Raw genomic sequence first — 25,400 nt, forward strand, 5'->3', positions numbered from 1 at the left:
ACACACACACCGATACACGCCATTAGACATGCAGATAAACACACTCAACCTCAGCTAGACACACGCATGAACGCACGCATACCCGCACACTCAACTAAAACCCCAAACCCCTCGTCAGACCTGGTAATAAAGTGGTGAGGAGGAGGAGTCTGCTGTGTATGGAAGTGACTTTGCCATTTCTTTAATGTTTTCAGGTTCACTTAAACATAATTTGAAGCTTTGTTTGACTGACAGTTACAGCTGATTTTGGGATTGTATATCAATTTGCTCTTCTTATAAATCTGTCATCTAATGTGTTCATTTTTAAACCTTATGCAGCCAACTATATCAGGGCATAAACAATATAACCGCTGTCCTTAATTAGCCTAGTGGGCATGTGCGCCCAGCTATATCCTGTGCCAAGCTTGTTTTCCTTGGCTGGCTAACTGAACTATGCTAATTTTCACCCTCATTGCTAAAGGTCATAAATACTGCACCCTACACTTCAAAACTCTGTTGCTAGTTATAAAATCATGTAACCAAGAAATCTGCTGGAAAGAAACTTAAATGATTTATTGAAATAGTCATGACTGGTTTGGGGATATCTGTCGTGTAAGACAACGGCGGCGAAGGATATCATTGCTCCTTAACACAAATCCAAGTTCGGTTTTGAGATATATAGTTGTAAGGTTAGCTGGAAGTTTCTGTCTGTTCTTGGAACTGTGGCAACAGGTAGCCTCTTACCGCTTGGCTCAATGGGATTTGTAGTGATTTTGCCAACACAGCCAGATATGTAAACAGTATTGTACACTTAATCTTTTTTAAACGCATCATATTTGTTGCGGACCTTTTTAGTTTAATGAGTAATCCAGTAATGGCACAAGTTAATTGACATGAACTTAATTGATATGAGGGTCTGCGGAGCTGCTCCTCCTCGCCACTCTACGCTCCGGGCTGGTCAGATCTGCTGTAGTCATGGCAACCCCACGGGCCTAGGGGGATCAAAGCTTTCGCCGGAGATTTGCCTTTGTCTTTTGCCTCGCTCTCGCTTGCTCTTTCTCTCTCTGTCCCACTCTCTCGATGTCACATCTGTAGCCTGGCTTGGACAAAGACGAGTCTTCTCTTTCTTGTCTTCTCCTCTTTCTTTGCAGCTGGGGTTACCCCTACCACAATGAGTCCTAGTGACGTTTTCATATAACCCTAGTCCCCAATTTTGTCTCGGATTATACCGGGCCAGGACTTTGATGGTTTTGACCCGCGCATTTTTACATTATAACCATATGAACGATTGTCGCTGTGGACGCAACTCTCATTCTTAATGAAGCAGTTCTCACACAGAAAAGCTTTGCTTCTGTTTGCTTTGCTTATTCGCCTCATCCCTTTGTTTTGGTGGCTCTGTTTTGCACCGTTATCGTTTGACTGATTTGGGAAAGCTGCATACAAAATGTATTTTTATTTAAAGATAAAGTTCTGTCTAGCCCCAATTCAGACTTACGCACCAAAGTAAACTTGTAAGTTAGAATGGTACTGTGAAATGAAAAGTATTTGAAGATTAATTTAGCCTCTGCTTATAAATTAAAGAAAACGTTCTCCTTTTGAAATATATTGTCTGTGCATCTCTGAGTGATGTTCTATAGATTCCAGCGGTCGTTTCATGTTTTCATGTGCATCTGAGATACTGCTGTTCAAGCAGGCAGAAATGAGTCCGGTACGACACAGCATTGCCATAAAGCCACTCTCACTACACTGGAAGTTAATAGGAATTACTACTTTACACCGCAAAAATGTCTATCATACATGTCAGATTTCAATACTGGCCAATGTCAAAACACAGGAGGTCGTCTTCTCTCAAATGAGATGTTGATTAAAAAAAATTGCGATATTCCTACCTTGAGAAATGTGTAATTTAAGAGGGTCCATCACATTTCTCCTATTTGTCTGCCTCTTCAGTCCAGGGTGCATACATAAAGAGATATGAGGAATCATCTTTGTATCTGTGCCATTTTAAAGAGTCTGTGACGGCAGGGGCAACGCCGTTGAGTACATTTTGGCTGAACCCCAACCCACCCACACACAATTGGCTGAAGCCTCCTGATGACCTGGTTGGACACGACTCCAACAGGGTCACCAGGAGGGCTCAGCCAATGAAGTCAGAAGTCTCACCCAGTTGACAACATTAAAATGGTGCTGCCCATGCTAATTCTGCCTTTTGGCCACTAGTTTTCTATATCATTCTCCATGGGTACGTTGCATGGTGCCGTTGCAAAGACTCCACTCAGCGAGACACATCGATCTGCAGGTTGAACATATTGAGATTGTAGACTTCTAAATTGATAATGCAGTTTGTTTAGGGTATATGTTTTTATTTTTTTTATTTTTTTTTTTACAGCTAACTAGGTTCTTCACTTGCTGATATTGACTTTGGTATTAATGTGTGTAGCTACGTTTGTGTGCTAGCTAGCTAGCCAGCTAGCCAGCCAAAGAGCGAGCATTGCATTGTGGGTTTTGAAGTCAACTTGAGGTTCAGAAGATTTCCATAACAATTTTCCCGTTGCTACCAACCTTATTATAATAACAAAATAAAAAAAATGTTCCCACAATATTTAACTCTGTGAATTAGTGGATTGTTTTCTTTAAGCCCACCTCCTCCTTTCATTTTAAATGCGCTCTGCCTACTGTCAGGGGCCTTGCTACGGTCTCTTCTCAGAATTGCAGAATGAGGGTTTTATGCGGGCATTATATTGGCTGTGAAGTTATAACTCACCCAGAACAACTGGATCTTGCCATAGTCTACCCTATGATTTGGGTGTGCCTGTGGGTGGCATTGGTCCAAATCGGATGATGGGTATTATATTTAAGGCAGGGTGGTATACCATATTTTACTATATACCGGTATTGTTGCACAGACGAGTTTGGGTTTTTACTTTACCACTTCTGTAAGGCCATTGTCTATGGAGATTGTATGGTGGTGTGCTCGATTTTTATACACCTGTCAGCAACGGGTCTGGCTGAAGTAGCCAAATCCAGTAATTTGAAGGGGTGACCACATTTTTGTATGTGTGTAGATATATATATATATATATATATATATCACATATATATGTGTGTATAAACGCAACATGTAAAGTGTAAAGTGGTGGTCCCAGGTTTCATGAGCTGAAAAAAAAGATCCCAGAAATGTTCCATTAGCACAAGCTTATTTCTCCATATTTTTTTTTTGCACAAATTTGTAGACATCCCAGTTTTGCCACAAAACACAATGCCACAGATGTCTCAAGTTTTGAGGAAGCGTACAATTGGCTTGCTGACTGCAGGATTGTCCAACAAAGCAGTTTCCAGATAATTGAATGTTCATTTCTCTGGTCTGCGGCCTCACAACTGCAGACCACGTGTAACCATGCCAGCCCAGGACCTCCACATCCGACCTCTTCACCCGCGGGATCGTCTGAGACCAGCCACCGGGACAGCTGATGAAACTGGGGGTTTGCACAACCGAAAACTTTCTGCACAAACAGTCAGAAACTGTCTCGGGGAAGCTCATCTGCGTCCTTGTTGTTCTCACCAGGGTCTTGACCTGTCATGCTCACCTTCAATGGCCATTGGCACTCTTTAGAAGTGTGCACTTCACCGGTTTCAACTGTACCGGGCAGATAGCGTGTATGGTGCCATGTGGGTTAGAGGTTTGCTTATGTCAACGTTGTGAACAGAGTGCCCCATGGTGGTCGTGACAAGACCCTGACGCCCGTTGTCAAATATTCAACCCTTTTAATATGGCAAGTCTACATATGTTTAGGAGTTAAAATGGAACAAAAGGAACATTTGTTGTCTAACTGGGAGTCTTGTGAGTGAAAACATCTGAAGATCATCAAAGGTAAACAATTAATTTGATTTCTTTTCTGATTTTCGTGACCAAGTTACCTGATGCTAAGTGTACTTATTGTTTTGTCGAGCGATCAATAAACTTACACAAACGCTTATTGCTTTCGCTGTAAAGCATAATTTCAAAATCTGAGACGACAGGTGGATTAACCAAAGGCTACGCTGTGTTTTGCAATATTGCACATGTGATTTCATGAATATGATATATTTTCTAGTAATATTATTTGACTGTGGCGCTATGCTATTCAGCGTTGCTGATGACAATTACTAAACAATATCATAACCGCCATCGATAAAAGACAGTACTGTTCAGCCGTCTTCATCGACCTTGCCAAGGCTTTCGACTCTGTCAATCACCATATTCTTATCGGCAGACTCAGTAGCCTCGGTTTTTCGGATGGCTGCCTTGCCTGGTTCACCAATTACTTTGCAGACAGAGTTCAGTGTGTCAAGTCAGAGGGCATGCTGTCCGGTCCTCTGGCAGTCTCTATGGGGGTGCCACGGTTCAATTCTCGGGCCGACTCTTTTCTCTGTATATATCAATGATGTTGCTCTTGCTGCGGGCGATTCCCTGATCCACCTCTACGCAGACGACACCATTCTATATACTTCCGGCCCGTCCTTGGACACTGTGCTATCTAACCTCCAAACGAGCTTCAATGCCATACAACACTCCTTCCGTGGCCTCCAACTGCTCTTAAACGCTAGTAAAACCAAATGCATGCTTTTCAACCGTTCGCTGCCTGCACCCGCACGCCTGACCAGCATCACCACCCTGGATGGTTCCGACCTTGAATATGTGGACATCTATAAGTACCTAGGTGTCTGGGCTAGACTGTAAACTCTCCTTCCAGACTCATATCAAACATCTCCAATCGAAAATCAAATCAAGAGTCTGCTTTCTATTCCGCAACAAAGCCTCCTTCACTCACGCCGCCAAACTTACCCTAGTAAAACTGACTATCCTACCGATCCTCGACTTCAGCGATGTCATCTACAAAATTGCTTCCAACACTCTACTCAGCAAACTGGATGCAGTTTATCACAGTGCCATCTGTTTTGTCACTAAAGCACCTTATACCACCCACCACTGCGACTTGTATGCCCTAGTCGGCTGGCCCTCGCTACATATTCGTCGCCAGACCCACTGTCTCCAGGTCATCTACAAGTCCATGCTAGGTAAAGCTCCACCTTATCTCAGTTCACTGGTCACGATGGCCACACCCATCCATAGCACGCGCTCCAGCAGGTGTATCTCACTGATCATCCCTAAAGCCAACACTTCATTTGGCCGCCTTTCGTTCCAGTTCTCTGCTGCCTGTGACTGGAACGAATTGCAAAAGTCGTTGGAGACTTTTATCTCCCTCACCAACTTCAAACATCTGCTATCTGAGCAGCTAACCAATCGCTGCAGCTGTACATAGTCTATCGGTAAATAGCCCTCCCATTTTTACCTACCTCATCCCCATACTGTTTTTATTTATTTACATTTCTGCTCTTTTGCACACCAATATCTCTACCTGTACATGACCATCTGATCATTTATCACTCCAGTGTTAATCTGCAAAATTGTAATTATTCGCCTACCTCCTCATGCCTTTTGCACACAATGTATATAGACTCCCCTTTTTTTCTACTGTGTTATTGACTTTTTAATTGTTTACACCATGTGTAACTCTGTGTTGTCTGTTCACACTGCTATGCTTTATCTTGGCCAGGTCGCAGTTGCAAATGAGAACTTGTTCTCAACTAGCCTACCTGGTTAACCTCTTGCTCCTACCTGACACGCAGGCGTCCCATCTAGACATCTGGAAATGCAAATGCACTACGCTAAATGCTAATAGTACTCGTTAACTCAAACGTTCATTAAAATACACATGCAGGGTACTGAATTAAAGCTACACTCATTGTGAATCCAGGCAACAAGTCAGATTTTTAAAATGCATTTCGGCGAAAGCATGAGAAGCTATTATCTGATAGCATATAACACCCCAAAAGACCCGCAGGGGACGTAAACAAAATAATTAGCATAGGCGGCGCTACACAACGCACAAATAAAATATAAAACATTCATTACCTTTGACCATCTTCTTTGTTGGCACTCCTAGATGTCCCATAAACATCACTATTGGGTATTTTTTTTCGATTAAATCGGTCCATATATAGCCTAGATATCGATCTATGAAGACTGTGTGATCAAGGAAAAAAATAGCATTTTATAACGTAACGTCATTTTTTAAAATTAAAAAAGTCGACGATAAACTTTCACAAAACACTTCGAAATACTTTTGTAATGCAACTTTAGGTATTAGTAAACGTTAATAAGCGATCAAATTGATCACGAGGCTGTATATTCTATAGCTGTACGTCTGGAAATAATTTCCGGGTAAATCTCAACCAAAATATCCGGTCGGAGACCGGAAGAACTGCGCTGCCTTGTGTCCGTTTGACCAAGAAACAAATCGTAGGCAAATGACAAGACTCGTGTGGAAGCTGTAGGTATTGCAACCTCGGCCCCATTTAATGTGCTTCATGTTTAACAATGGGTTGAAGTGGCGCATGGATATATTTTCCCATTTTCAGTGATCAGATTTTCCTGCACTTTTCGATGAAACGCACGTTCTGTTATAGTCACAGCCGTGATTTAACCAGTTTTATAAATGTCTGAGTGTTTTCTATCCACACATACTAATCATATGCATATACTATATTCCTGGCATGAGTAGCAGGGCGCTGAAATGTTGCGCGATTTTTAACAGAATGTTCGAAAAAGTAGGGGGTCGACTTAAAGAGGTTAAATAAAAGTGAAATAAATAAAAATTATACCGGATCCGGGATGGGTGGTTCAAAGAGGTTATCCTCTTGGTGTTAGGGGGCAGTATTTTCATTTTTGGGAAAGAAACGTTCCCGTTTTAAATGGGATATTTTGTCAGGAAAAGATGCTAGAATATGCATATAATTGACAGCTTTGGATAGAAAACACTAACGTTTCCAAAAGATATTGTCTGTGAGTATAACAGAACTGATGTTGCAGGCGAAAGCTTGAGAAAAATCTAATCCGGAAGTGCCCCAGGTTTTGAAAGCGCTGCGTTCCAATTACTCCTTGTTCAGCTGTGAATGTACCATCAACGAGTTTACGCTTTCTACGTATTTCCCAAGGTGTGTACAGCATTGTGACGTAGTTTTACGCATTTCTGTTGAAGAATAGAAGAAGAATTGCGTAAGTGGTCACATGGTGGCCCCGAGAGAGATTCTCACGTAAAATAGAGGTAGCCATTACTCCAAATCAGTCCTAGTGAAAAACGAATTGTCCCGACGGATATATTATCGAATAGATATCAGAAAAACACCTTGAGGATGGATTCTAAACAACGTTTGCCATGTTTCTGTCGATATTATGGAGCTAATTTGGAATATGGGTGACCGCAATATCCGGGCAATTTCTCAGCCAAACGTGAAGAACAAACGGAGCTATTTCGCCTACAAAAATAATCTTTTAGGGAAAAAATGAACTTTTGCTGTCTACCTGGGAGTTGCGTGAGTGAAAACATCCGAAGCTCATCAAAGGTAAACGATTTCATTTGATTGCTTTTCTGATTTCCGTGACAAGGTTGCCTGCTGCTAGCAAGGCATAATGCTATGCTAGGCTATGATAAACTTACACAAATGCTTGTCTAGCGTTGGCTGTAAAGCATATTTTGAAAATCTGAGACGACAGGGTCATTAACAAAAGGCTAAGCTGTGATTTTCATGAATAGGAATATTTTCTAGGAAGGTTTATATCCGTTGGGTTATGCTAATTAGTGTCAGATGATGACAATGGTCCCGTTCACGGGATGGGATGTCACTACAGGTTAACAGACTTGCCTAGTTAAATAAAATAAAAATAATTACTTGCCAACGTACAATCATTGGACAAATCTTAGGAAGTCTCTGGATTTTGCTCGCTTGAAGTAGAGTATCCCATGATAAGCTGTAGACCACATGTATGGAGGTGGTGGTGTGATGGTGCTTTGCTAGTGACACGGTCTGTGATTGATTTAGAATTCAAGGCACACTTAACCAGCATGGCTACCACAGCATTCTGCAGCGATAGTCCATCCCATCTGGTTTGCGCTTAGTGGGACCATAATTTATTATTCAACAGGTCAATGAACCAACACACCCCCAAGCTGTGTAAGGGCTATTTGACCAAGAAGGAGAGTGATGAGTGCTGCATCAGATGACCTAGCATCCACAATTACCCAACCTCAACCCAAATTGAGATGGTTTGGGATGAGTTGGACCACAGAGAAGGAAAATCAGCCAACAGTGCTCAGCATGTGTGGGAACTCCTTCAAGACTGTAGGAAAAGCATTCCTCATGAAGCTGGGAGGGAATGCCAAGAGAATGCAAAGCTGTCATCAAGGAAAAGGGTGGCTACTACATGATTCCATGTGTGTTATTTCATATTTTTGATGTCTTCACCTAATAAAGAAAACCCCTTAAAAACAACAAACTTTTGACTGGTACTGTATGCCAGTTAATCAGCTTTACAAGGTGTGTAGAGCCTAATGTGCTTAATTTTAAGAAGTGATTTGGCCACTTTAGCTGTGATACAGACCTTATTAAAACATATGCCTATGGGTGAGGCTACATGAGGTGTGTGACTATGATTTGGACAAATCGAGAGAAAAAAGGGCATTGTTTCTAATGCTGGGCATCATTCACAATTGATAATATATCATTCACAGGCGATAGGCAAATATTGTCACCCATCAGACTAGTCTTGATTTAATCTTGTCTTTACATATACCATACACGTGTGTGAGAAATTTGTTTTGATTTAGAATGGACTATTATCATGCACCTGTTTCGATACAGGTGCAGCGGGGGGGAAATACATGTGACCTATACACTTATATAGCAAATGGAGGACGCTTTTCCCGTGGTTCATTTTCATGCCAGCCAGGTAGGCTATACTCTGGTTGTAAATATAACCAATGTGCTTAATATTAGGAAAGTTGAGAAATAAATACACTAGGCCTAGCGGATGGGATCCTCTTTTTAGTAGAGGCCATTACTCTGTTTTCTCACGCAAATGCATAGCCGTCTGTGTTGTAAAGGTGGTGTCTGAGGCGTCTGTTCGGTCCTTCTGATACAGTTTAAAACCTGCCACAACTGTATGTTATTCATGTTGTCGTTCAGCCACGACTCTGTGAAACATAAGATATTATAGTTTTTAATGTTAAGTTGGTAGTTTAGACTTGCTCGTAGGTCATACATTTTGCACGTTGGCCAATTGAACAGATGCCAGTGGGGGTTTACTTGCTCGCCTACGAATTCCTAGGAGGCAGCCCAACCTCCGCCTCCTTTTTTTTCTCTCCGTCCTCTCTTCGCGGAAGTGATGGGGATTTGGTCCTGTTCCCGGGAAAGTATGTCCTTACCGTCTCACTCATCATTAAAGTAAAAAGCTTCTACCAGTTCGTGGTGAGTAATTCCTGTTCTGATGTCCAAAAGTTATTTTCGGTCATAAGAGATGGTAGCAGCAACATTATGCACAAAATACGTTTCTTTTTTAAAGATAGAAATATCGCAAAGAAACTAACAAAATAACAGTTGGTTAGAAGCACATACAGTGGGGCAAAAAAGTATTTAGTCAGCCACCAATTGTGCAAGTTCTCCCACTTAAAAAGATGAGGCCTGTAATTTTCATCATAGGTACACTTAAACAAGTGGTAAATACTTTTTTGCCCCACTGTATAACGTCAGCCATCCTCTCAGGCGCCATTCTACCATTCATGGGAATACTTTGGAACAGATTTCCAACATTTTAAAAATATATATTTTTTAAATGCTCAAACTTCGGGCGCCAAATCAAAGCACTGCCAGTTGGGGAACCCTGACTTAGGACATCAAATGTTGTTTTTCTATTAAAAAAGTAAGATTTTTTTTTAAGAGCGAATGCCTGAATACAGGGAAATCTAGAACCTGGAAAAACAAAGTGGAATTAGGCAAATATGAAATTTGTTATAGGTCCTTAATTAGCTTGCACGATGGATATCAGTGAACATGTTAATACCTTCCCCTTGATCAAAAGGTTCATATTGTTGTGAGTAGCAGTCATTTCAACCTAGAGTAAAGTAGGTCTTATCTGTATTTCTCACTGAATCTCCATGATGTTCCTTATGTCAAATAGAATTTCAAAGTGATTGTTAAGTGATATCAGTTTGTCAGGTGTTTCTCTAGTTGTTCCCGAAATGAGTTCACACTGCATGAATCATTAATTTAATTAGGGTTTTTCCTTGAGGTTTCTTGTAATGTTTTTTTTTTCGCTGAACAGCCTGTGTAGGTAGGTGGTGCCTACTTGTACATGAAATATACTAGTCCATTAAGTAATTCTGGGATATCCCAGAAGTTATTTGTTCCTCTTAGTGCAGACTTGGGAAATGAGTCATTCATTTGCTGGCAGGCTTTCTGTCCACCCACAACTCTACAGTGCCAAGGGAGTACTGCTTTTCTCTCTGACCCTCCCTCCCCTGACTCCATCTCTCTCTCTCTCTTTTCTCTCTCCCTCAGATGCGATGACGGCTGGCTCCAGAGACAAGAGGAAGTGGCTTTTGCCTCTGTGCTCCCCCGACAGAACCAGTCTTTAACACAGACAAACAACGGACACTTTTCGCCAGACGCTTTCTCCCAAGCACTGATTTTCTCTCCTCCCTCTTTGGGACATCATGGAACGCCAAGGCCCACTCCCTATAATCGTGGTCATTCTAGGGGTTATGGGTACATGTTTGGCCAGGCTTACCCCCCGGGTCTCGTTTCCTATGGGTAAGTCAAACACTTTTTATGATCTTGTTAGCTCCTCGATTATGAGTATGAACTTTTGAAATCCAGTGATACATTCCAATGCTTTCATTTAGTCTCGCTGTCTTAAAGTGACAGTGGCTTAAAGCAAAGTACTTTGCAGCTGTGAATACTCTCCAGTGACTGTATTTAGCTATGGATGATAAAATATATATATTTCTAAACTTAAGAACATATCAAAAAGACACTCTTGGTGTGAATGCTTGTCTATCATGCCCTGCTTGGGCTGGAGAGACCCACCCAGTCCACAGACGTTTGTACATCCAATTGAACTATGCTCCTATACTCGGTATCATGATATGAAAAATGACAATGACTTGGAATGGCACGGTAAGTATTGTTCTCACCATTGTAGCTCTGGTAGTAATTGCATCCCTAATATGACTAGATAGAGGTTCAACGGGACCAACGAAGGGTCAGAAGTGCAACAGCGCTAACAGGGGGGAAATGCGATCGTGAGTGACAAGCATTGCTAAACATTGCTCTAACTGGGTGAGGCCGATTTCAGTGTTGAGTTCGTTTTCAAGAATCAATCACTTACGAATGATCAATGCTCGTTGTATTTAACCTTTATTTAACTAAGCAAGTCCGTTAAGAACAAATTCGTATTTACAATAACGGCCTACTTGTCTCTGAGCAGAGATGATCACTTCAGACCAAAATACACATCTTTGCCATCTGTATATGGTGACGCTGTCATTATGTGCACGTTGTATAGTTGGTTCCAAAGTTGTCCCACATGAGCCTTTCACAGGCTCACATGGAATAACTTTGAGTGGTCTGTTGCCATCCATCATTTGTGGATATTCTGGAGAGGGGAATGAAAGTTGAGCTGAACCGATGCGCTGTTGTCTCTCTCTCGTACCAAGCACTGCTCTCTGCGGTCGTAATAAGAAGAGCTCCCGAGTTTTGCCCCAACTAACGACGTACTAATGAGACGTGCATTATGGTTAACGACGCAGCCAGCGGACGACATCACAATGATTTGAACTGTTCGGTTGCATGGTCTTCAAAGCGTGTATTCATTACTATTGTTAAAGTGGAACGGACAGCGTTTGAACTACTTTGCAGATATGAAAAGTTTTTATTAGGTTTTATTTACTGCAGTGCTTTCCCACTCTATATTGCCATAGAATATTCACAAATGCCTTACACTGTCATTCCCAAAAATTCGATGAAAATGTGAAAAGGAACGTACAGTGCTCGCTTTTCAGGAAATATAATACAATAAAAAGGTATATTCTTCCAAGGTGGTTATTATGAACAGATTTGAATAAGATTTAATGTGGCTAAAACACTGTCAGTTCCACTTGAAGGGGCTGGGCAGTAACATAAAAAACCCTGGGATGTTGTAATATGGTTTTTAAACTTTCAGTTTGTTTGCTCCAGTTAAGGGTTGGAAGTTGTAACATAAAGTAAATAGTATCCAACGTTGGCCATTTGTATAACACTACGGTTCCTGCCTTAGTTTGCACTGAAAATGTCTCCATTCCTGCTCAAATATCACGCAAAAGCACAGTTTCCAATAGAAATGTAGCCTATCCTCTAAGCTTCTAGTTCTTTCAGCTGTTGAATCTATGTTTGGAATTTCAAACTGTATTCCTTACGTTTAAGATGCAGATAACCTCAAGGGATTGCCAGAAGGTTTCAGTTCAATGTGTCTCCAGTGTTTACTGTGCAAATTGCTGAACCATTTTCACCTATCTCTGCTTTGCTTTTCCTATGGCCATTTCAGTGGCTTGTGTTTTGTTTAAAAGCTGTGTTGGCCATTGAGACCGAGGCCCTAATGGATTTCTACTTAACATCGGAAGTGAGTTACGAGAACTACTCAGTAAAACAGGGTAATAGTCTGCAGTGTCATCAATGGAATCGAGTAGGCCCCTGACTTGCAAATATTACGGGGTAAGACGAGGACACTGGCACAATTTGGCAGACTGTTTCAGGTCCTATAATAATGTGCAGTTCATAGGGCCCTATCATATGTTTTTGTTTTTTGCCTGATTACCTTTTTAGTTTTTGCCCAAATTCTGTTTTCTCCCATTTTGTTTTTCTTTGATTCCATTTGCACCCCAAAAATGCAGGGGTTTGCTCAAAATCCCACTTTTTTTTTAAATAGGTCAGCCAATGTTAGGGATGCACCGATATGACATTTTTGGCCAATACTGATATCCTAAATTTTCCTTGCCCAAAAACCTGATACTGATAACCGGTATTTAACATTTTTGTGGCCTTCTAAGCATTCTAGTACAGTTAAATAGTTGAAACACACACACACACGGACCAAAAAGTCCCCATCACCAGTAAAACATAATCAAAACCTATTTCTTTCATTTACTTGCTGTGCTGTTTCGTTGTTAATTTGTTCAGTCGTTTCATTATCAATCAGGATTTCATCATACATGTCAAGCAGTGAAGTTTCAGCTCTGTCCGTGGCCTGTCGTGGGTCCTCTTCTTCTGTGCTTCACTGTCACTGTGTCCATTTCTGTCTTATCCAGCTGTGTCTAACATTTCACATAAACCCTGTTTCTTGTCTGCATCAAAGTAGCGGTCCTTGTACCTAGCATTGAGCATGGTGGCGACACATTAAAGAGGCTCAGATAATGCCACCGAATCGCTTGTTTACAGTAGAGGTCCCACCAATTTAATTGGAATGGCCCATTTTAATTAGGGCCGATTTCAAGTTTTCATAACAATCGGTAATTGGCATTATTGGACGCCGATAATATTGCAATCCACGAGGAGACTGCGTGGCAGGCTGACCACCTGTTACGTGAGTGCAGGCAGCAAGGATCCATGGGAAGTTGCTAGCTAGTATTAAACTTATCTTATAAAAAAACAATCAATCATGGTTGATATTACTATTTTAACTAGCTTGTCCTGCGGTGCGGTGCATATAATCAATGCGGTGCCTGATATTGTCACTTCTCTTGCGATCAGTGTAAGCAGAGTCAGGGTATATGCAGCAGTTTGGGTCGCCTGGCTCGTTGCGACCTGTGTGACAACCGTTTCTTCCTAACACAGACCGTCATTAATTTGCCAGAATTTTACATAATTATGACAACATTGAAGGCTGTGCAATGTAACAGCAGTATTTAGACTTGGTTGCCACCCGTTTGATAAAATATGGAACGGTTCCGTATTTCACTGAAAGAATAAATGTTTTGTTTTCGAAATAATAGTTTCCGGATTTGACCATATTTATGACCGAAGGCTTGTATTTCTGTGTGTTTCATTATATTATAATTAAGTCTATGATTTGATAGAGCAGTCTGACTGAGCAGTGGTAGGCAGCAGCAGGCTTGTAAGCATTCATTCAACCCTCACTTTCCTCCGTTTGCCAAAAGCTTTTCGCAATGCTTGAAGCGCAGCGCTGTTTGACTTTATGACAAGCCTACCAACTCCAATAAGAACATCCAATAGTCAAAGGTCTATGAAATAGAAATGGTATAGAGATAAATAGTCCTATAATAACTACAACCTAAAACTTCTTAACTGGGAATATTGAATACTCATTAAAAGGAACCACCAGCTCTTTCATATGTTCTGAGCAAGGAACTGAAACGTTAGCTTTTTTACATGGCACATTTTGCACTTTTACTTTCTTCTCCAGCACTGTGTTTTTGCATTATTTAAACCAAATTGAACGTTTCATTATTTGAGACTTAAATTGATTTTATTTATGTATTAAGTTCAAATACATGTATTTTATTAATTAATAAATAAATAAAAATTGGCAGCTTTTTTTTGGTTCTCCAATAATCGGTATCGGCGTTAAAATCAAAATTGGTCGACCTCTAGTTTACAGCCTCTAGTAGAGTACTTTTGCAAGTTTTAACCCCAATGGCTGTGTGGGCAGTTTTGTTGAGCAGGTGTTTCAATGCCATGAGAGGGTCCGCTGCAGACGCAGTTGATGAGCTTATTTCTCGAGTCAGTAGTTCGAATGGCAGCTCAGTATGATGAAATCCTGGTTGAGAATGAACAACGAAACAGCAGAGCAAGTAAGTGAAAGAAATAGGTTTTTGATGATGTTTTACTGGTAATGGGGACATTCGTAAATGCCAACAAAATAACTTGTTGGTGTGTGTGTTCAACTATCTAACTGTATATCAGGTATCGGGTTTTCGTTTGGCAAGGAAAATATCGGGTATGGGGTAAAAATGGCATATCTGTGCATCGCTAAGCTACGTTATATAGCTATGCACGTCAGCATTTTTAGCTATCGGCCAATTCTGAGATATTGTGCATCCCTATCCAATGTGTAGTCTAAGTCCACAACAATGCTTAAAACCATACCAGGAGACCACTTTGGAAGTCTGGGCAAAATATTAGTGCATTTAGATTTTTGTGTGAGTTACACTTTTAATGCCAGTGCACACCAACAAGACACCGTTGTTTAGTTAGCAATGTTGCACACACGTGATTGCAGAGTTTGCAAAACAAATGGCCACTGGATTGATGCAAATAATCGTATTCTGCCAAATGTAAACGTTTCAATGAGAAGGTTTTTTGGAAGCGCCTCCATCTCTACCATAAGAAGGTTATCATTAGCATCATCGCTAACGGCTACACCAGTGTTGACACACACACAGACCGAGGCATTCCTGTGCCTGTTTCAGAAAGTTGCAGAAAATACCATTTGTTAATGTCTTATTATTAACTTGGGAAAATGAATTCTAATAATTTAGCTTAATACGTTTAGTTGATGTCCTAAGTTAAATACATTTTTGAAAAGTGTTGAATTCTGTTTTGTCTGGATTCCGGGATTTCGTCCGCAACACAGATTTTATAGGGCCCTAAATTCACATTGAAGAGGACTCGCTGTATAACACAAACGGAAGCCCAAACTGTGTCTGACTAGAAGAACAGGAAGCGAAGATGACCTGATTGAGAAAAATAAATGTGAAAGCGGATACATTTGCAGACTTAGGTGAAGCCTCTTTGTTTTGATTCCTCTCTGTGGCTTTGTTCTGTTTGGGCACAGTATCAGATTAGGTTGTGTGAGTGTTTTCGTATGTTTTGCTCAGGAATAGTACCAATGGGGTCACTCACCCTTTTTTACAGTTTTGTGCCGTCCCAAACTGTTTTCTTTTTCCTGGCTCGGATGCATCTAATCACATTGTCCTTTTTCAGCATGGTTTCAGCAACAGGCCGTTGCAGTACAGCTAAGCTCGGCTCAGTAGTGTGAAAAGGGTAAGCTTTTAGGCTTCCCCGGAAGCCTGGATTGAACTACTGGAAAAATGTCCATCCTCTTAGACGATGCCAATACCCCATTCAAGATCCATTTTTCCCCACACTCAATGGAACGGCACAAACGCTAAGTTTAAAGTTGACAACACTTCCTCCAACTCGGGACCCAAGATCAGCATCTCCAATAATCTCAGAAGGGATTGGGGTCTGGGGTGCTGTTCTTTTATAATTTTGTGAGAGGTGAAAGTAAACAAAGCTGCTCCAGGGTCTTTTCTCCTTTCAGAGCTCACTTAGGGAGTTTAGGATGCAGGCAGGGAATTAGGGGACTTAATAGAAGCCCGTGGTGTTCCCGTCCTCCCATGCAGCTCGAAATGTTATCTCTGCTACTTGTAGCTGGGATGACCAAGAGAGCCCGCCAGGCTGATGCCTTAAAACCTGCCTGCCGCTTTAAAGGTTTGTTGTAAGTCCTTTCATTTTCTCCCAATAACATTGCGTTATTTGGAGTTTGTGTTCGGGAGTAGTACCAATGGGGTCACTCACCCCATTTCTAACTTACAAAAGCAGTTTGTCTTATGTTAGACCAGTGGTCAGACCAGTATGCTAGGTCATTAATGTTTTTCTTCCAGTTTGCCAGGCATAGCCTATTGACCTCAAGTATCTGGTCTAACTTTGCTGTAGTTGGATACATAAAAAAAATATATAATAATAATAATGATGTTTTACAAATGCAGGAGAATTGCCTGGCTTTAAGAATGTGGTGTAGAAATGTTTTACCTCAGTTTCTGCACCGGCCCTGAACACCTAAGTTGTGAAGAATGTGCTTTCTGCTCACGGTTTGTTAGCGAAATGAGTTTACTCTTTTCTGATTGAGACAGATGACCATTTTTGCGTGTTTACAAACTAAACCGCTCGTGACTCCATTCTGTGTTGTTTAGAATTCCACAGAATAGTGTTTGAGTTGGCCATGGGCGAGGACCTAAACCGATCACTTTTCATTAAGCTTTACAGAACTCACTCATTTTCGTTATGCTGACATGCGGATATTTGGAGTTCCTCGTCTCATTGGTTTTGAGGAAGTGTCCTCTGGTAGCGCATTTCTGCCGTTAGCAAACTCTCACATCCCCATTTCCAGCAGACTTTAGTTAACCACTCAGCCTCAGGCAGTGGGGCCAACCACTAAGATGGTTGGCGTCATGCAACATGCACAACGCGAGTTGTGTACAAATGCGTGCGCACACACACACACACACACATTTTATAGATCCATACTTTTTGATGAATGAGTGACGCAATGAATCACACGAGTGTCGATGTCATTACAAATGGATGGCCGTTATGGTAGTTATTTAGATTCAAAATGACATCAAATTGCGGTGAGAAAGGGAGAAACATATTCACAACCGTGTGAGAATCTCTCAGGATTAACTTCCACCGAGGTCTCTTCATCTCCTCACTGAGATGAGCCTCAACCCCGTGTGTGCAGGCAGCGGAGGGATGATGACGCGCGCTGACAGGTACGGGACGGGATCCCTCCTAATCCCCAGGATGGCAGGTTTTATATGCCGTGTTGCGCAACACCCACCCATCCCCCACTTCACCCTCTTTCTAAATGGACGACTGCTCACACAGTAGCCCAGTCCGTTGCTCATTCATGAGTAACCCACCCATGAGACATGACCCATAGAGCCACACCGTAGTATGGAAATGCAGTAGTCACTCCCTCTGCCAAATGTCTCACATGGCCAACTCTACGGTGTGAAGTGTCTAAACTCTAATCAACATAAGTGTGTACTAGTTTTTCATTTTTTTATTCACAGTTAAGGAGCTCAGAGGTTTTGGGCTTCTCTGTTTTTGCCAGGACACTTGCCTTGACACAAATGTTGGATCTTTTACTATTTCGAGCGAAGTCTTTAAACTTAATTCCTCGCTTTAGCCCTGTCTTCCACTCCAGCTGTGTTGAGTTAATACTGTACCTGCTCCCCCCTCGCCGTGGCATCTGATATGGGCTCTGAGTGCTCAGTTCTGGTTGAGCCAGTCAGAACTGGATTCAGGCCAAGCCATTCGTCTTCCAGATCTGTGTTCTAAGTGCCGTCTACACACACACACACACACACACACACACACACTGAACATTTGAGCAGCACCAAACATCAGATCTAATATTATTAGTCACATGTGCCGAACACAACAGGTGTAGACCTTACGAGCCCCTAACCAACAATGCAGTTAAAAAAACAAGAGATAAAAGTAGCACTTAATTAAAGAGCAGCAGTAAAATAACAATAACAAGACTATATACAAGGGGGTACCGATACAGAGTCCATGTGTGGGGGCACCGGTTAGTTGAGGTAGTATGTACATGTAGGTAGAGTTAGTCACTCAGAGTGGCAGGGGTGTAAAGGGGGGGGGGGGGGCAATGCAAATAATCTGAGTAGCCATCTGACTAGATGTTCAGGAGTCTTATGGCTTGGGGGTAGAAGCTCTTTAGATGACTCTTGGGCCTAGACTTGGCGCTCCAGTACCACTTGCCATGCGGGAACAGAGAAAACAGTATGTCTAGGGTGGCTGGAGTCTTTGACCATTTTTAGGGCCTTCCTCTGACACTGCATGGTAATGAGGTTCTGGATCTCAGAAAGCTTGGCCCCATTGATGTACTGGGACATTCGCACTACCCTCTGTAGTGCCTTGCGGTCAGAGGCCGAGCAGTTGCCATACCAGGCAGTGATGCAACCAGTCAGAATGTTCTCGATGGTGCATCTAAAAGCTTTTGAGGATCTGAGGACCCATGCCAAATCTTTTCAGTCTCCTGATGGGGATATGTTTTGTTGTGCCCTCTTCACAACTGTCTTGGTGTGCTTGGACCATGTTAGTTTGTTGTTGATGTGGACCCCAAGGACCTTGACGCTCTCAACCTGCTCCATTACAGCCCTGTCGATGAGAATGGGGGCGTGCTCGGTCCTCTTTTTCCTGTTGTCCACAATCCTCTCCTTTGTATTGATCACGTTGAAGGAGGTTGTTTTCCTGGCACCACACAGCCAGGTCTGACCTCCTCTCTATAGGCTGTCTTGTTGTTGTCAGTGATCAGGCCTACCACTGTTGTTTCATTGGCAAATTTAATGATGATGTTAGAGTCATGCCTGTTAGCCGTGTTTAGTCAAAACCAATGGTCTCTTCTATGGCCTTGCCTGGGAGGATGAGATCAGTGGTTCCCAAACCGTTTTTGCCCAGGACCCCATTTTGATAACAAAATTATTTTTGTGTAATTTTTACCCCCCTTTTCTCCCCTATTTCATGATTATGACCATGTCTCATCGCTGCAACTCCCCAACGGGCTCAGGAGAAGCGAAGGTCATGTCATGCGTCCGCCAAACCACGCTTCTTAACACCCGTTCGCTTAGCCTGGAAGCCAGCTGCACCAATGTGCCAGAAGAAACACTGTTCAACTGACGACCGAATTCCGTCTGCAGGCACACGGCCTGCCACAAGGAGTTGAGCCAACCCCCTGGCCAAACCCCTCCCCTAACCCGGACGACGCTGGGCCAATTGTGCACTGCACCTATGGAACTACCGGTCACTGCTGATAATGAGACAGCCTGGGATCGAACTCCAGACTTCTGTGACGCCACAACACGGCAATGCAGTGCCTTAGACCGCTGCGCAACTCAGGAGGCCGTATGTCTCTTATTCATTCACGTGTATTGACATCCACACATTTCCTGGAGCAACCACTTGCGTAACTGCGCAAGAAACCCAGTGGAGGACCATATCCCTTTTGAAGCACAGGCCTCTGAGACCACACTCATCACTGGGCACATCTCCCTCTCCCTGGGGTGGGCAGAAAGCACACTAGGAGATTCTCCCACAACCTCAAAGTTCATCTACACTCAGATCGAACATTCACACACCCGCACACCCGCAGAGTTTCTTCTGACTCACTAGGGTGGTTATAAATGATGTCCGTTGGCTGATATCCCTCACAAACCTTGAACACAAACACGCCATGCTCTTGCACTCTCTCACACCCCCATGCATGGCCACATTAATCGTCAGACTCAACACCCTTGCAGGCCCGCGCCGAGACGCAAACTCTCTGCAGAGCACAACTTCACACAGATCAAGTCTCATGAGGTCCGAAAGAGTGAAGCAAACAGTCCTTGGCAACCGTTCAAGCTAAATGTGGTCAGCAACCCCTTCTAAGCTTGGCACGGGACACACGGGGGTCCTGAGTAAGGCCGTGTAGAGAAGGCCTTGCCCAGACAAACAAGCAACAGTTTGATTTTGACGTTTCACGTCCCCCCCACCAACTCCTCAGCTGATGTGGTTTTCTCATGACCTCTGCAACAAAGGAGCACTGTGTCCCCATGGCCTGGAAAGAGCCACTTCGTAGGTGGAGTGGGCATGGAGGAAAAACAATTACCTTTATCCCTGAGCCTGCACTTTTGCGAGATGTCTCCCGCTAACAGAGCTTTGAGAAGGACTAAGTGGAGTGGTGAAAGGTGACTTTCCACACAGTGCAACTGGTGTTAAACTAGAGAGGGATGGCAAAGCTCCTGAAGCAATCTACGGCTGCCAAGTTAACCCACTGGATGTTACATCTGGGTCGTCAGCGTGACTCGACCGCACAAGTTCTTTTTGATTTAAAGAATTGGCATTAGCAGTTACCACTAGGAGCTTGCATGAGTCATCAATTATCAATCAAAAGTTGCAGACACAAGCTTGGTATTTTGCCTCAGAGTTCCATAGTTAACTTTCACTTCCTCTGCAGCAAATATTGCGGCTAAGGAACATCAACAGTTTTCTAGTCACGGCACCAATGTGACTGATCATTTAGGGCTGTTGGTGCAAGTTCAGAACCTGTTAGTGTGCTGAGCTGTACTTGCATTATGAGTTACATTGCCCGAGGCCTAAAGACCGGTGTTGACTACCTTTGCTACACTATCACAAACATTTTTACACTGAAGTCACACATTTGTCATGGTCTGTTCAAAACATTTATTGGCTGATTATTGGCACGACTAATTTGCTTAAATTATTAAAATTGCTTTACCATTTGTGGACCCAGAGTTTTGTCTTCAATGCAAGGGAATTCAAAGTTAAAGACGAGAATACTTCTCAAAAATCCCTGCATAATTTGAAACATCCTTATGATTCAGTCGTATGATCATCACACTGATTCTAGGGCGATAAGTATAGTGGCTGACGTAAATGGTTCCCCCAAACTCTGTTTCAATTTCACAAACCAGTCAAACATCACACTATTTTCACTGCAACTCATATATAGTAAACCATCATTTGGTCAAACTTTGGACTGTTCCCTTAAAAGGTTACTATATATCACGTACTGGATCAGACACTGCTCTTCAGAGTTCAAGCAGAACTAGTCTTGTCCGCCAGTCATGTGTCTGACAACTGTGAACCCGGCAAGCCAGGCAAAAGCAGAACAAATGCATTCACAACTCTTCAAAAAGCACAGTTTCTGTGAAAAGTGTGAAATGGGCCTAATCAATATAATCAGTTTGGCTGTTGACTGGTTTTGAGGAATTTCCTAGTTCTATTAATTTGGTTCACTCACGGTCATTACTTTTCAAGTGTCATTTAATGTTGTCACTGTTTTGTCATCTAATGTTGATGGTGTACTAGGGAAATGTCACCATGTTTCATTCATATCCAGCACCACCCCATCATTGACATATTTGAAAATGGAACTTTTCTGTTTTTTTGTAAAAAGATGGTGTCATTGTAAATACTTAAATCATCAACCAATTAGTAGGCAATACCTATTCATAATTGGTCAATCACACAATACCACACCGTTGTCATTGGAAACCATTATCTTCCTCTATCTTTTACCTCAAAACATAGAAACACACTATTTTCACATACTTTTGGCCATGTAGTATGTGGACACCTGCTTGTTGAAGATCTCATTCTAAAATCATGGAAATGAACATGGAGTTGGTCCCCATTCCAATTCATCTCGAAGGTGTTCGATGGGGTTGAGGTTGGCACTATGCAGGTAGTGTTCTCCCGGTATCCACCAAACCCATGATTCATCACTCCAGAGAACGCATAACCACTGCTCCAGAGTCCAATGGCAGCAAGCTTTACACCACTCCAGCCGACGCTTGGCATTGCGCTTAGTGATCTTAGACACCCTGTGGCTGCTCGGCCATTGAAACCCATTTCATGAAGCTCCTGACGAACAGTTCTTGTGCCGATGTTGCTTCCAGAGGCAGTTTGGAACTCGGTACTAAGTGTTGAAACCGAGGACAGACAATTTTTTACACGCTTCAGCACTCTGTGGTCCCGTTCTGTGAGCTTGTGTTGCCTACCACTTCGCGGCTGAGCAGTTGTTGCTCCTAGACGTTTCCACTTCACAATAACAACACTTACAGTTGACCGGGGCAGCTCTAGCAGGGTAGAAATTTGACGAACTGACTTGTTGGATAGGTGGCATCCTATGACGGTGCCACATTGAATGTCTTTGAGCTCTTCAGTAAGGCCATTCTACTGCTAATGTTTGTCTATGGAGATTGCATGGCCAGAGCAACAGGTGTGGCTGAAATAGCAGAGTCCACTAATTTGAAGGGGTGTCCACATAATTTTGTTTATAGTTGATGTGCTGGAAATTATGAATATGAAAGTGAAAACTGTAGACTGACCTAACTACTGATTGCCCTAGGGCTTAAAAGTTCTCTCTTGAAAGGAGCAATGTAACGGATGATAACAGCAGTTTTCTGGATATCATTGCTTCTGTGGTCAAGCAGAAGTTGTAGAACAAGTAACGCTGTACTGATGTACTTGTCAGGCATCCACACATACACGCAATGTATACAGTGAGGTATTTAAATCAAGGACTGTGTGTTAAATTTGAGTCCATTTTGTGGTCCTATGCATGTGTGCATACACCTCTGTTTTATACAGTGCATTCGAAGTATTCAGACCCCTTGACTTTTTCCACCTTTTGTTAGGTTACAGCCTTATTCTAAAATTGATGAGGAAAATATGTAATTCAATCAATTTACACACATTACCACATAATGATGAAGCAGAAGTACCTTATTTACATAAGTATTTAGACCTTATGCTATGAAGCTTGAAATTGAGCTCAGGTGCATCCTGTTTCCATTGATCATGCATGAGATGTTTCTACAACTTGATTGGAGTCCACCAGTGGTAAATTCAATTGATTGGAAATGATTTGGAATGGAACACACCTGTCTATATAAGGTCCCACAGTTGACAGTGCATGTCAGAGCAAAAAACCAAGTCGAAGGAATTGTCCGTTTAGCTCTGAGACAGAATAGGATTGTGTCGGGCACAGATCTGGGGAAGGGTACCAAAACATGTCTGCAGCATTAAAGGTCCCCAAGACTCACTCTCTCTCTACCGCACATGCTGTCTCGAACTCTGAATGCTCGGCTATGAAAAGCCAACTGACATTTACTCCCGAGGTACTGACCTGTTTCCCCCTCAACAACCACTATGATTTTATTATTTGACCCCGCTGGTCATCTATGAACCTTTGTTCCTCAAGATGTTCAATCTGGCATTAAATGGCCACGTACTCATCTCCCCCCGTCACAACCAGAAGAGGACTGGCCACCCCTCAGAGCCGGGTTCCTCTAGGTTTCTTTCAAGGACCCTGCTTTTCTATGGAGTTTTTCCTAACCACCGCGCTTCTACATCTGCATGGCTTGCAGTTTGGGGTTTTAGGCTGGGTTTCTGTATGGCGCTTTGTGACATCTGCTGATGTGAAAAGGGATTCTAAATCAATTTGATTGAAAACAGTGTTTGGAACGACCAAGACTCTTCCTAGAGCCGCCCGCCTGGCCAAACTGAGCAATCAGGGGAGAAGGGCCTTGTTCAGGGAGGTGACCCGCTTGGAGTTTGCCTAAAGGCACCTAAACGACTCGAACCATGATAAACAAGATTCTCTGGTCTGATGAAACTAGGATTCAAATCTTTGGCCTGAATTTCAAACATCACATCTGGAGGACACCTGGCACCATCCCTACGCTGAAGCATGGTGGTGGCAGCATCATGCTGTGTGGATGTTTTTCAGCGGCAGGGACTGGAAGACTAGTCAGGATCGAGGAAAAGATGAACTGCGAGAAGTACAGAGATCCTTGACAAAAACCTGCTCCAGAGTGCTCAGGACCTCAGACTAGGGCAAAGGTTCACCTTCCAACAGGACAACGACCCTAACCACACAGCCAGACAACATATGAGTGGCTTCAGGACAAGTCCCTGAATGTCCTTGAGTGGCCCAGTCAGAGCCCGGACTTCAACCCGATCGAACATCTCTGGAGAGACCTGAAAACAGCTGTGCAGTGACGCTCCCCATCCAACCTGACAGAGCTTGAGAGGATCTGCAGAGAAGAATGGGAGAAACTCCCCAAATACAGGTGTGCCAAGCTTGTGCCAAGAAGACTTGTGGCGGTAATCGCTGCCAAAGGTGCTTCAACAAAGTACTAAGTAAAGGGTCTGAATACTTATGTAAATGTGATTTGTTTTAAAAAATCTAAAAACCTGTTTTTGCTTTGTCATTATGGGATATTGTGTTTAGCTTGATGAGAAGTTTTAATCCATGTTAGAATATGGCTGTAATGTACCAATGTGGAAAAAGTCAAGGGGTCTGAATACTTTCCGGCTGCACTGTATGTGTGGTCGTGTTTTAAGTATGGCCTGTGAATGTTTCTGTGCACGTAGACAGTAGCTCCTATAATTGTGCCGCGGTACACCAATGTTTCCGCTGTTGTTATCGCATCACTGTAAATGTCTTTATCGCATTGCTTAGAAAACCCAGAGATCTCATCTCTCTAGCGATACTGCCTCAAGCAGGAAGTGGCTTTGTTCATTATTCATCAGCTCACAGGCACCTTTCACAATCACTGAACAACACAAAGCTGTCAGTGTAGGTCTGTGCCCATTTTAATATCCAAGCACAACCCATTTTTTGTTGTTGTCCCCAATGGTGCCACGGGTATGGAAACCATAGCGACAGCACAGGATTATGCTCGTCATGTGCTCATGCCCTCTCTGTAGAGCCTCTGTCTAAAATTCTGCTGCCAAGTCTTGATTAGACGAAGAATCACACCATCATAATAAAATGTATAATTTCAGACAGTCCTGCTTGCTGATTTTGATTTGGTAGCATTTGAGAAGTAGCCAATATTCTGATTATGAGAGAGGTTAGGTTGATTGTTGTGCTTTTTGCCTCCAGCGAAAGATCTGTTCAGAACAATAAAACATTTCAAACGTTTGACAATTTCTCTGACCATGTTTGTTTAATTATGCTACACCAAAATGTCGTCTTTGCTGTCGTGTTGCGCCATATCATCTTAACTGTATCATCTTAACTGTGTTAGTCTTTGACGTGACTAGTAGGGGTTACAGAAAGTCAAAATCATGACCTTACAAGGTCACACAACCTGCCATCTATTGAGTCTCTCACTCACTCGCATATCCCCATGTTGGAAGGGAATTCAATCATGACAACCCTGTTC

The 25,400-nt window shown here is 42.6% G+C and overlaps 1 protein-coding gene across 3 annotated transcripts in view; it reads left to right on the forward strand.

Annotated features, from left to right (window-relative positions):
• Window positions 1-25,400, forward strand: part of LOC115128468 (semaphorin-4A-like) — a 45,591-nt gene that overhangs the window by 2,902 nt on the left and 17,289 nt on the right. For all 3 annotated transcript variants that reach the window (XM_029658324.2, XM_029658327.2, XM_029658325.2), the window contains exon 2: window positions 10,417-10,668. In XM_029658324.2, coding sequence (XP_029514184.1) covers window positions 10,572-10,668 — 97 coding nt within the window. In that variant the 5' untranslated portion in view covers window positions 10,417-10,571. The remainder of the gene's footprint in view (window positions 1-10,416; window positions 10,669-25,400) is intronic.

Source organism: Oncorhynchus nerka, linkage group LG4, assembly GCF_034236695.1.
Source record: "Oncorhynchus nerka isolate Pitt River linkage group LG4, Oner_Uvic_2.0, whole genome shotgun sequence".
In the NCBI taxonomy this organism is placed as follows: Eukaryota; Metazoa; Chordata; class Actinopteri; order Salmoniformes; family Salmonidae; genus Oncorhynchus; species Oncorhynchus nerka.